The 12,500-nt window shown below is 50.8% G+C and overlaps 3 protein-coding genes across 3 annotated transcripts in view; 1 reads left to right on the top strand and 2 right to left on the bottom strand.

Annotated features, from left to right (window-relative positions):
* Pmar_PMAR003744 (hypothetical protein) overlaps nucleotides 1-10,248 on the bottom strand; it is a gene marked incomplete at both ends in the record, with an annotated part of 11,280 nt that extends 1,032 nt beyond the window's left edge. The window contains 7 exons of the mRNA XM_002784438.1: nucleotides 88-189; nucleotides 239-348; nucleotides 9,788-9,881; nucleotides 9,930-9,970; nucleotides 10,018-10,051; nucleotides 10,104-10,179; nucleotides 10,229-10,248. Coding sequence (XP_002784484.1) covers nucleotides 88-189; nucleotides 239-348; nucleotides 9,788-9,881; nucleotides 9,930-9,970; nucleotides 10,018-10,051; nucleotides 10,104-10,179; nucleotides 10,229-10,248 — 477 coding nt within the window. The remainder of the gene's footprint in view (nucleotides 1-87; nucleotides 190-238; nucleotides 349-9,787; nucleotides 9,882-9,929; nucleotides 9,971-10,017; nucleotides 10,052-10,103; nucleotides 10,180-10,228) is intronic.
* Pmar_PMAR003748 (nnp-1 protein, putative) lies at nucleotides 3,656-5,477 on the top strand (the record flags this gene model as incomplete). The annotated part of the gene is made up of 9 exons (XM_002784439.1): nucleotides 3,656-3,703; nucleotides 3,752-3,858; nucleotides 4,047-4,169; nucleotides 4,213-4,361; nucleotides 4,409-4,509; nucleotides 4,556-4,660; nucleotides 4,702-4,840; nucleotides 5,042-5,374; nucleotides 5,423-5,477. 9 exons carry the CDS (start codon nucleotides 3,656-3,658, stop codon nucleotides 5,440-5,442), a joined length of 1,125 nt encoding a protein of 374 aa, XP_002784485.1. The 3' UTR covers nucleotides 5,443-5,477.
* A 350-nt stretch (nucleotides 10,249-10,598) lies between the features above and the next one.
* Pmar_PMAR003743 (hypothetical protein) lies at nucleotides 10,599-11,092 on the bottom strand (the record flags this gene model as incomplete). The annotated part of the gene is made up of 4 exons (XM_002784437.1): nucleotides 10,599-10,683; nucleotides 10,727-10,780; nucleotides 10,831-10,924; nucleotides 10,966-11,092. 4 exons carry the CDS (start codon nucleotides 11,090-11,092, stop codon nucleotides 10,599-10,601), a joined length of 360 nt encoding a protein of 119 aa, XP_002784483.1.
* Between the last annotated feature and the right edge of the window lie 1,408 nt (nucleotides 11,093-12,500).

Genomic DNA, 12,500 nt, shown 5'->3' with positions numbered 1-12,500 from the left:
ATACAGAACTCGAACCTGTCGACAAGCTCCTGCAGAGCCTGAATCAGAACGAACATTGCCAATCGTACTGACCAAGATGAAGCCTACAGTGCGGATATTCGTAGGCTTGCCACTCATAACCATGATTCGATCAGTGGTTCCCGGGAAGAAGTTCGTCGCAGGAGACACCTTAGCAGTGATCTGGGCGGACTGAGATGTCGAAAAATGAGTAGAATAAGAGTCGAGATATTTTTCTTACCTTTTCCAAAGCAGCGATCTCCGCGCCGTTCTTTCCAATAATGGCTCCAGCCTGCTTGTGAGTAATGAGAATCTTGCAGTAGCTTTGCTCCACGTTCAACAGAGGGGTCCCTAAAACGCCATCATATCGATAGCACTCATAGAAGCAGTCAGAAAGACCTACATGCACTGGCAGCCATTTGGGAGCCTTCAGTTCTTCCCAATGAACCGGCCATGGTATCCGAGCTTTGCACCATGTCTTCGACCGTGCCTGACCAACGTCATTAACAACAGCCACCCTCCCATCCCGCTGGACTCACCAGTCGACTCCCCTCCACTAGCCAGAACCTCCTCGATCATCGCAGTGGCTTGAGAGGCCGTCATGTCATCCTCTGCAGTGGGCGGCTCCCCCTCATCAATTGCAGTGTCGTTGATGATACTGATGAAATCTTGAGCAACTTGACTGGAATTAGCGGACCTACGGATCATAGCTAAAACAACTACTACTTCCCGACCTCTTACGCCATAGTCCGGCTCTGCATGTTAACTCCAAGGAGACTATCCTCCTGCGAGTCATGCATCCCATAGTAGTGATTATTCAGCTGAGGCTCCACTCCGCTGGTACTACTCGGAGCCTCGAAGTTACTACTGTGACCATATGCCTGTAGCCACACAGGGGCCCTAAGAGTTTCCTCGTTGTCTCTATGGTTGCTGGGACGAGTGAATGTCGGGTTTTGGATCGCGACAGCCATTAATGTGCTTGACAATGGTGTTGGATCGCTATTAGCTGAGAGTAATCATGGTCAAACAGCAACTCCCACAACCGTCCAAACGGAACACTACGCGTAAAGAAACCAGTCAACGACCAACAATAGCATGCTCATTTTAATTCAACAATGTTCTCGTTCTCCCATCAGCAACTGTCCATGACCGCAGCCTCATCCTAACCTCGTTTGTGTAGTTCTGAGATTATGGTGTCAAGAATGATGCCACTAGTAATAGCAAGAGGAGAGTCCGGATACAAATCTCTGAAGAAGTTTTTCCGCTGCGAGACAATAGGGTTTGTCGAAGCCGTCCTGTTCGTGACGGCAAACCCTCCAGGGACGGGTTGCCAATTACCAGCAGCGTAGTCCTGACAGGACCGAGAGCTGCAGGGCTCAAAGGGATCCCGGCGACACGCGAAGAATGACTTAGACCAGTGTATTCCATCTCGTGAAAGCTCTTGTCGCGCCAGTGTCATCTCGTATGCATCCTCTACAGAGATTATATCAAATTCACGACCAACTTCACCGGCGATTGCATTAGCGTTTCGGAGCCTCTTTCGACCATAAAAGATATCGAACGCGCACCAAGAGACGCGGATATCTTTCGGGCAGGCACAACGCCGACCAACAGGCTGCGACGTGGGCTTAAACAAAATGACGCACTGAGCGCAGGCTCCTCGAACCGCAGCGAAGAGTTTCTTCAACAGCTTGCCATAGTATGCAAGGCTGACCTTCTTTAAAGTGTGAAGGTTCTCCCCTATAACGACTACAGTAGGCTTGACCTTCGCAACCCGCTTAGCAACAGCATCAACACTGCGCCAGCCGCCAGCGCCCATGGTACGGACATCGCACATGAACGGATTCTCCTCCGAAGAGTACATGAACTCGTATGTACCCCAAACGCTTTCGTATTCCACCCGAACCTTAGCAGATTTCAACAGTTCATCCCAAGGACCTGCCTGCGTCCAGAAGCGCCAGATGTCCTCCACTGTAGAGTCCCCAACAAAGAGAATCTTCTTTTTTCGCATGACCTGCTTCAACCACTTGTGTACCGGTTTACCATCGAGGAACGGCTTCGCCCTAGGATTGAACCAAATGTAGTTGTCAGAGTAGTCATAGTCTCCAATCGCCAATTTGCATTCCCTGACCGCCCTCTCCATCACAGAGTAGTGTACCCACTGTGACTGAGCTCCGACAAGTCTACCGCAGTCGATGGAGTTAGGCAACTCCACAACATCCAAACGACTAAGCCGTGGGAGTACCTCAGCACCCAAATACACAGCAGTTGCGTTCAACGGCCAGAACATATCCAGCGAGGCCACCCTCGTAGGATTCCTCGCCACCTTCCAACACACCCGAGACCGGTTCGGTAGGGAAACGTCCGGCTCTAGAGAAGCAGAGTCAGCTAAACGCTCAACCGACACCGAGAGAAAGTACTTCCCACCGACCAATAGCTGCGCGGCTGCTGTATAGTGACACTCTGTACCAGCAACAACGGAACTCGATATGGTGAAGTCAAGGGGCAGAATGGCAGGACCCCTCAGGACGCCGAAAAGTTCATCACTACAGCTGAGCTTACCCGTAACCAAGCTTAGTCGTAAGGGACCAGCGACTCGAACATGAACCAAACCAGCAGAAGTCGAGGTAGCATCGAGAAGGCGATAGCGCGACCGCTCCGCCCGACAGAAAGGATCTACCTTACAGTCAGCCTCACAGTTGTTGATAGGACAGAGAGTACCCGAGACACCCCTACGGGGGTCGTTACAGTAGTGCATCCCTTGCCGAGATGGGAGCTCGGGGTGACTACAGGTGTGACCAGAGGGAAGGGGGACCAGCTTCAGAGGAGACTTCGGTACCAAGTCGACCGAGGAAAGCTGCCCTTTGTAGATCAGAACCAAGGCAAAGGACACCGCAGACACAGTCAGGAAGGCTCGAAGCATCGTGGACCGACTGGGCATGTCATCGAGAATAGAGACTTGCTGAGATTTCTGCTGCGACCAACGAGCAGCCGACTATCGTCTCTCAGTTACCCTCGAGCAGAAGGGAACACTACTCACACACAACCCCAACATGAACGTCAGAAGGGTGGGATTGAGCTCGGTAGTGCAGTAGAAACCTCTCGGGAGAATGAGAGGAGTACCAGGTCGCACGGTCGCCGTCTCGACAGCAACGGTCGCCAAACGAACAGACCAGTGCCGGGATGGCCAATCAACCTGAGAAGGGAAGGAAGAGCTTCCCAGGGGTCTTACATGAGCGATGCCGTCGCCGCAAAGCCAGCAGATTGACCAGAGGGGACCAACAGAGCCTACGCAAGGGTATGCAGCGACCAAAGAAGATCGCAGAAGCCATCTTGCGTTGATGTGATATCTCGCTCGCCAAGATATTCGGGCGAGCGAGATCAACCAAATCTGTCGCAGGTTCGATCCCCGCACATGACACTTCTCCAATCCATACATACCTTGTCACTAAAACTCTCATGGAGTCTTTGGGATAGTAAACCATCGTACCAAGTGAAATCAGAGTTATTTTACCAAAGACCAAAAAGCTTTAGTAGTACTAGTAACGCAGTAATAAGATTGCCTTGGTCCTATAATCCCCTCACCTGTCGATCTAAGGCGACCTCGCTGGCTTCTGCTCATCACTGTAGACGTTGGTTGTTTCCCATCACACTTACAATGTCCTCCGCCAGTGAGAGGATCAATAAGCTCGTACGGAGAAGGAAGGTAAGAGCTCCTCATCTACCACGGTCCATAAACGATGTCGGACCTCAGGCCCAGATCATCGAGGCGATCATGCATGAGCACTCCCAATGTCATTGTGGAGATGCTCATTGCCAGGCAGAGGAAGGATGTGGAGTGGTTGATGAAGAAGGGACAAGGTAACGGTAGTTCCTCGTGGTGATATTGCTCCTTTGACTCGTTCATTGAAACACTAGTAGTGGTGTACTCATCACTATGGCAGTACTCTGCGGAGGAAAAATATTCGTGCCGCGGAGCCACAGTGGAATGTATATATAAATGCCTTTCTATTCTACCGTGTGGCCGACTAACCCTCACTGTCGTTCAGGACTCGGTCACCTGTCAAAGCAAGTGGGCAGTACCAACTTCAACAGCAGCAGGAGGAGGATAAGAAGCCTATGGTCTCCCCGAGGAAGCGCTCCCAGCTTTCCATGGAAGCGCCTGCTACTAGGTAGTTGCTCTCTAATCGATCCACGTATACAGTTCTACTCCAGTGAGTCGGTAAAGCGAGCCAAGACCTCACCGGTCCGTCCGCCTAAGGAAAAGCTGGATCTCCAACAGCCACTAGACTTCGGAAAGAAGCTCTCTCATACGGACGCTACTGTCAGAGTGAAAGGTTTCAAGATGCTCGCTAAGTGGCTCGGTAAGGGTGTGGTCCAGTGAGCTCTCGATCTAGTAAAGCTCTCACAGGTTCGCATTGGAAGGTCCTGGATGAGAACGATGCTCGGAAGCTCTGGCGTGGCCTTTGGTTCGTCCTATGGATGGCTGATGGTCGGGGGGTACAGCAGAACGTAATGTGGTCGAGGAGTGGTACGGAAGGCTCACTGTTTTGTCCAGACTGCTGCTCAAATGGTGCAGCTATCTAGAGTCTTCACAGACGAGGCCGCCTACGTGCTGTGGTGGAAGGCTTTCTGGTTTACAGTCAACGAGCAGTGGGAGAAGGTAATAATAGGTAATTTTGTGGCGCGTGACGATCCTCTCAGTTGGACAAACATCGTATCAACAAGTACCAACTCCTCTTACGTATTGCATTGGCTGAGCTCATGAACCACTCCATCAAGGTGCAGAGCATCGAATCTTTTCGAAGACTGCTGGATGAGGATCTTCTCGATAAGAAGAAATGTAGTAAATGGTATTCTCAAGGCATTGGGACTGGCGAACTCCTCAGCGTTATTGTATATCATGTGAAAATTCGGGGAAAACTGATCTGCAAATTTCGCCACAGGATTAGACTAGTTGTCATCATTTGAGAGCGAATACCCTTATTAGCAGCTTAACTCGGGTCATCTGTTTCAACGGCTTTGAGCCTCCGAACATGTTCAGGTACTCCTTCTGTGGTGATGCACTGCGCCCGAGTGTTCTGGGAGGAGTGGGCGGCCGAAACCAAGGCGGCCAACGATAAGTCCAAAACCGCTGTTCTCAACACGGACTTCACGTTGTTACGACCCTGGTTGAAATGCGTCAGAGTTTGCAGTGTGAAGGCAGTCGTTGACGAGGTCTATCTCTCTCTCCTCCTCAAGACTCCAGTGAAGGAATGGCTTCCTGAGGTTCGTGTGTGGATGTATAAGATAGGCGAGAATAGCCGCACTGAGGATATGCAGCGCGAGGCGGCGTATGCTGCTGTGGACAAGCTGGAGAAGCGGATGAAGAAGGAAGGTAGTCACGCGCCACGAAATTATAACGGAAAATATCTGCATCTCGTAGGCGTCCCGATCGTCGATTAGGCCGAGCCTCCACAACTAACGTCAAACGTCCTATACCAGTATCACTGCTGTTCGCTTTCCTCGTCCACGAGTTTCCGCGTTCTAGTATAAAATAGGGCCTACAGGAAAGCCTAGTTTATCTCGCCAACTGCAAGATGCAACTCCGCAACGCTGTTCTGTATACCACACCATAGTACTACTCTGTGTGTGGCTTAATAGTACATTCAAGAGAGCTCCCGCTTCTCCCGCTCTGCGTAACTAACACAATGTGTCCGTTAGACTTCCTTGTAAGTCGATGATGGAGGCCTGGATATTGGTGAGGTCCGGATAACCCAGATGGACTTCGTCATTGTCGCCTCTCACAAAACTGTACATGGTAGGAGTGCTTTTCATGCCAGCGAGTGGGAAATTACGACCAAACTGGGATCGCTAATACAGCTGCTAGAACAAAACTTCAGAGCTGCGTTTGAGACTCGAACCTTTTTGCGTTGCAGATCCTCGTCGAGGTGTGCTAGCTTGTTTTGATCAAGTGTGGGAGTGAACGGCTCGAGGCAGGAGAGAAGGGGAGAGGAGGAAGGCCTCTATCTACCCTAATTACATCGTATACACCGATGCGTTTTTTGCAGTCTACAGGGGAGGAGAGTAAATAGTACGAAAATACTACTGACGAGTCGTTAGCAGCAGCAGCAATGGTTGATGAAAATGAGCACAACAGAGATTCCAAGGGTATGATCAGTAATATCCACCTCATTTATCGTCTTGTCAGTGAGGAGATGTAGCTGTACGTAATTCATCCTTCGCCAGAAATGCATTAATGACACCTTGAAGAGCAATGCCATGAGTGTGGGTATGCTGCACTTAGTCCTCTGTACAGTTGGACTGCTCACTATCAAAGGCCAGGGTAGTTAACAACGCAACAAAGGGAGAGGGCAAAGGAAACACATATGAACGTTCGAAAATTACTCTCCAGAATAATGATAATCCCAGCGACGCCAACTGCTGCTACCCTGACCATCCACTTGATAATAACCGTTCCCTCGATAAACGTATTGAGATCTCCTCCCAGCAGCCCGGACCGGCTCGAGTGGCTTGGTAGGCTTCGTATCAGGCGCGCTTCGCCAATCCAACACCTCCTTCACCTCCACAACGTCCTCGAGGCTCCTAAATCGCAGCAGCAGCAGCATCGAACCTCAGTTACAACCCGAACGGCATCTCACTCATTGAGAATAGGGCTCGCCGTTGAAGAAGTCGACGATGACGCTACAGGCCTTGCCGTAGGCTCCTACCGAGAAATGCTTAGCTGATCGGAAAGGAATCCGTCTCACCCGATCCGGAGCCTTGGAGTTGGTGGATTCCTCCACCTTATCCACAACGACAGCTGCGTGATCCTCGGATGATAGAACGCTCATCATTTCCTTCCTCTTAAGCATGAGGTATCGCTCTACGTTAGTATTCTGCAAAGAGAAATCGAGGTAGAGCCCAACCGCTCAGGCAAGTCTCACCCGGCCGACTTCAATGTCGTTCAACACATGCCACTTGGCGCACCGGTCGAGCCTCTCGATATGCGTCCAGAGCGGGTACGTGTTTGATCGTGGATTCACCGGCGTCCAACGAACAGTGAGATCATCAGAGAAGTCCGGATCGAGCTGGAACTTATTGTCCAGGTGGATCGTATAAGTGTCCACGTCGAAGTATATCATTCCACTATCGATCACCTTCTTCTTCGCGATACTCACCACGCGGTAGTACAGGTGTCTGCACTTCGCTACGTTACCCTATACCATCATTGAGACGGATCCTAGCGTTGACATTAGCTCACTTCAACGTGTATGTGATTGCCGTGGTTATCAGCCCAAGTCCCAAGAAACCACGACAGCCATATGGCTATACGCCGCTCCTCTAGCGCCTACACGAGGTGGTGACAGGATGGCGACAGATAGTAGTGATTACATTAACGGTGATAGGAAGTGCCATGCACTGAACGGGGTCGAAGTAGGTGATGATTCTGTCACCTTCGGGAGGCGATTCGGGATAGTAACAGCCATGTAGCGGATACATGTTTATAAAAAGCTAGAAGCAACGTGAACTGACAGAATGGTGACACGGAAGCATACGAGATAAGGAGAAACGTTATCAATCAGTATTAGCATTATCGTTGTGGTTCTCTGTCGGTTTCGGAGCACCGTTGGCGAGTTTGGAAATGTCACCCGTGGGCTTAACATGAGGCCGACCCTCTTCATCGTAGTCAACTTTCTGAGCCGTCTCCCAGAAGGGCATCGTCACGGTGCGCCCATTGACGACCACTCCTCGGTGATGCTCGGCTAGGTCCTTCTCAACGAGCGAAGATACTCGTTGAACGTCCGCAAGGAGGGATCGTAGATCTGAGAACAGCAAAATGCCCATGCTGGGATTCGAACCCGCGCCTTGAACAACAAAGATCCGCTGCAGTCACCTTTGTCGTCCCCTTCCGGCGCCTGGTCCAAGTTTTCCTGTATAGTATCTTTGCACTTGTCGAGTTCACCGTAGTTGAAAAGAGCTCTCGCGTATGTCAAGGCGAATGCATGGTCCCGACTGTAGGCCATCTCAGCATGGTGAACAGCGCGCCAATCCTCATCAAGTTCCATATACGCCTGACCCGACAAAAGTAACCATGCAAAGGGAGCGCTTTCAATTCAAAGAAATCACCTGTGCTATCCAGTTGTGGACCTCAGGTCCTGCTTGGCCAGCTCGTACCACCCTACTCCACGATGATATAGCAGCTCTGAAGTCGCCAGCATCAGCACTCGTACAACCACCATCACAAAGCTCATTCAACGTAGCCGTATCTATACCGGTGCAGTCCGACTATGGGCAGCAGAAATCTGAGAGGATGAGGAGGAGCCTACCTAGCTCAGGGGCTGCCTCCTGTTGGACATCAGAAAGCTCAGAGGAATCCTCTTGAGCCGCGAAGGCAGCCTCGGCCGGCCTCGGAGCCTCCGCTATGACTCGTGCCCGCTTTGCCATGCTAGACTCCTTCAGCGAAAGGTTAAACGACATCAGATAAACTGATAACGCTGATGTGACAAAATGAACAATCAACACAACTTCGAAATTTTTCCGAGAACATGACTCATGTTACATGAGCTCTTGATTTTTCGCCATGTCGGACTGGTGACTATGTCACGACACTGCCATGCATAGAGAGGTTACAAATGAATGGTATCACCATCTGAACGAATCTCTAACGCTACTCTCATGCTAGAAGAGGGGAAAAAATTCCCTCTTCTTAAAAATTTTCCCGAAAATTTACGGGGTCCAGGGCTCGAACATGCATATACTACGAAACCACAAGTTTCAGACTACTATGGTGTCTGATACTCGAAAATGTTTGAAGTACCCCAAGTTGAATTATGCGACTAGAACTCGACATACTAGGTTGATGGCCAGAAGGCTCATACAGGAAGAGCATGAACATCACCACCAAAGCGACTCGATTCAAAAGGACGGCTCAAGCCTATTAAGACCAACATCAGCTCAGCCCTGGTCTTTCCCTGTAGCAGGTAACCGACTTGAGTGCACAGTGTAAAGTGGGGTACGACCAAATACAGGGTGGGAAAGCAGCTCAAGTCGGCTCTGGAGGGAAGGCAATGGACAACGCTGTACCCGGGGAGAAGGGGACCTAAAAGTGGCTCGGCACGGCGCCGACTGTCTGAAAATAACAAGTCCAGGAGCATTCGAGAGGCGCCCTACCCGAGTGAGGTCTTCGGCCTTCCTGTAGGAGCTTCTCCGTGATGGTCAAAACTCGGTACATTCTGAAGTATGTGGCGCGTGACAGAATCTCCTACTGCAATCTGCTTGCCTGTAGCCCAACAACCTCCACTACACCCTCCTCAGACAGATCCTCCAGCGAGCCGCTACTATCGCTCACAGGCTCCAGCGCCTCCACGGGCACTATCTCGTTGCCGCCCCTGAAGCACAGCGCCCACCCCTATACAGGTCTCTCTACACTCCTACCCACATCCCTCCTGACAGGTGCTTGACGAGTCCTCCGGAATCATACCCTGGGCAACCTCCGTTGAGTTTCCATCTTCGCCTGAGATAGTGAGAAACGCATGAGTTTTGACTTCCCGATTTGAATGATAATCCAACATGCAGGTACTGCCATTGTCTCTACCAAGCGCGAATCCAACAGGACCGCTCTCTAGATTTTTGTTCACGAAGTTGATCACAGTACATACTCCAAACTGATTCGAAATATACTTTGAAAAATGCGATTCCCCGAAAGGTACCATGAGTAACGACCTCAGTTTCCGGGCAATGTACGTGCTACGGGCAGAGAGCATAAGAGAACACACGTTGCCCCAAGTAATTGACCAGCCATACCCACCAGAGAAACAGTCACCATCCGGGCACACTCCCAAGCACATCTCGCGAGCAGAGCTCTCGTCCAAGTCTATGGTGATACCTCGAAGCTCCTGAACCTGTTGAGCGCCACCACATCTCCACCTGCCCCTACGACCCCGACGTACACCCATTTCGGATCCAAACGCGATCGCTACGTCCAATGGTCCTGAGGAGGGCCGATGAATATCATATGGTCACGCACAGTAGTCTTACTTATTCCCTCTGTCCTTCGTTCGCCATCTACCACCTGAGTCGGGGACACAACGCTAAAGTCAGGCGGCACGAGCTGAGGTACTCACTTCAGTCCGGAGCAATTGACTATCAGTCATTGCGCGTTTGAGACCACCCGAGCCCGGCGGATTCTCTCCGGCGACCCTGAGGCGAAACCGGATGACCCACGATATTTCGACAGTACTCTACTCACCACAGAGAAATGCCAGTCATAGCCCCGAGAAAGTGCACGCATATTCCCCCATACCCGCCTCCTTACCTCGCCATAGCAGACTCATCGTGGTTAACTGGTGGATCCACAGGCTGACTTGAGTGAACTCCCCGTCGGCTAGCTTGAGCATCCAGGGCGACCTCCCCTCCAAGATCCGTTGTGGCATTTTCAGGGAGAGCTCCGGTGTGATTCTTGGACTGATAAAAATTACAAAATGAGCTCCGCTCCGCTGTTTTCATACAGTACACTTTGAAATTGTTTCCTTCTGAAACGCCTATACCATCGTTGGAGCTTAACGCAAGATGAAACTCTGACAAGAGCCCAAGTACAGTAGCAGAGGACAAAGGGCAGCTTACAGGGACTCCCACTGTTGCTCAAAATTCGCTGGCTTCTTCGGGTGCTCATACTCCATAAGCCTACCGAAGACCTCATAGTGCCTACCACACCAGCTCGAAATCACCCCCAATCCCACCTCCTCACCTCAGATACCTCATACGACGTTTGGTCACCAATTTAATGAGATACTGCCGGAACCTTTGGGAGTACATCGAACAAACCCATCTATAGTATGTCCGTCCTACTACCTCCTCTGTATTATCACAGTCGCATGCTGTCGTCTTGACAACGGTATGGCCTCAAGACAGTTGAGCCCGTATTGACTCCACCATGGAGGACGGACTGAAGAGCAGTACAATCCACCTACGGGTTTCCCACCCTACCAGGCCTCGAGCGCCACCGGTCCCTCATGAACCGCTGTATGACCATAGCAGCTTCCTCCTTGTATGGGAGGTATACAGATGCTACAGAGGAACAGGTAGAGGACTGCCGCTCGTTGCACACCAACATCAAAACACACACTGAAAAAGACAGCTTCGCTCCGCCAACTATCCCTTCCATTCACAACAACTCAGACACACTATGACAACCTGAGAAGCCACTATGGAGCAACATGTGCCGTGGTACATGTGATCGCTGTTGAATTCCGCTGGAGTGGTAATGAAGTATCACCCTTCTCGTCACTGCTAAGGTCTCTGGTGGCTCTACGATGACCTTCTACCCCCCCTTTACCCCCCCCCCCCCCCGGAACATTCTATTGGCTAATCGCTCTGTGCCACTGCCCTTCAAGTTCTCCGCTCGGTCGTACTTGAACATTTGGGCATTTTTCAAAGCCTCACCGCCCCAAGTAGCCCCATCCCCTCACACGATCACCATAGAAGAAATAAGCCTCGAGGGTGGACTAGCAATTTCAACTCTCACCAAGCACGGAGTTGGTATCCTGCCCTCCTCGATACGGCCTCCTTCTCTATGACCGTACCCTAGACCGCATCCTTGACCAACAAGAGATATCTTTGAAATCTTCGCTGTGCGCTATGCGCCTTGACCATATACACGATCTTCTGCATAGACCTAGCGATCGGCAGAGCACCAGGAAAATACAGAGGACAGTGCGACAGTTCACCTCCACTCACAAGTCTTCCCCCCGTAGGAGAATAATCCTCTACTACAATCCACAGCTGGTCGAAGGCCAGATCGCGGTACTTCGCTATGGCTTCTGAGGAGTTCTGCAGCAGAGGCACCTTGTCGAATGAGAAATCTTCCCGCTGCGCACAAGTATCTTACGCAAACAACTTACACAGGCGCGCAACTACTGAGAAATCAACCTCGTTGGTTGACTTTTGTCGAGCCAGCATATGTTTGACAGGTTAAGGTTGATGATCAACGTTTCACTTGGGACTCGTATAATCTATCATTTCAAACGTGTATAATTCTGTTTCCACTCAAAAAAACCTCATAGGTTGACTTATGTCGAGCTAGCATATCTAATCACAAGGGCGATGGCACTGAGAAAGCCTGCCTCTCAGTGCCAGTCCCAAACTTTCTCATCGAAGTTGATAGAGAACACAACCTACGGCTCATGCACTTCACTGTAGTGACAGCGAGCGACTTGACCCGTATGGCTGAGTAACAGTACGGAACAGAATTACATTGAGACCCCCCTGAACTCTCCCTTTTAGTTCTTAACTGGAAATAATTTCTCCTTGTAAAAGTGGGCCCCGGTCCCTTCATTGCAAGTCCTAACTTACTACTATGAGACCTCACCTGAGTGTCAGTTTCAAGCAGGTGTGTGTGTGTGGTTGGGTGCGGGGCGTACGGGGCTAGTGGGCTATCGCCCTTCCCACACATACAATCGCCGACTCCAGTGGTCGCGAGAGGCTCAACGACAGCTCCCCGAGAAAACAATGAGTAAGAAAAG

Source organism: Perkinsus marinus (assembly GCF_000006405.1).
Source record: "Perkinsus marinus ATCC 50983 genomic scaffold scf_1104296935302, whole genome shotgun sequence".
Lineage (NCBI taxonomy): Eukaryota > Perkinsozoa > Perkinsida > Perkinsidae > Perkinsus > Perkinsus marinus.
Note: the sequence above shows the minus strand (reverse complement) of the source record. Positions and strands in the feature narration are given on the sequence as shown.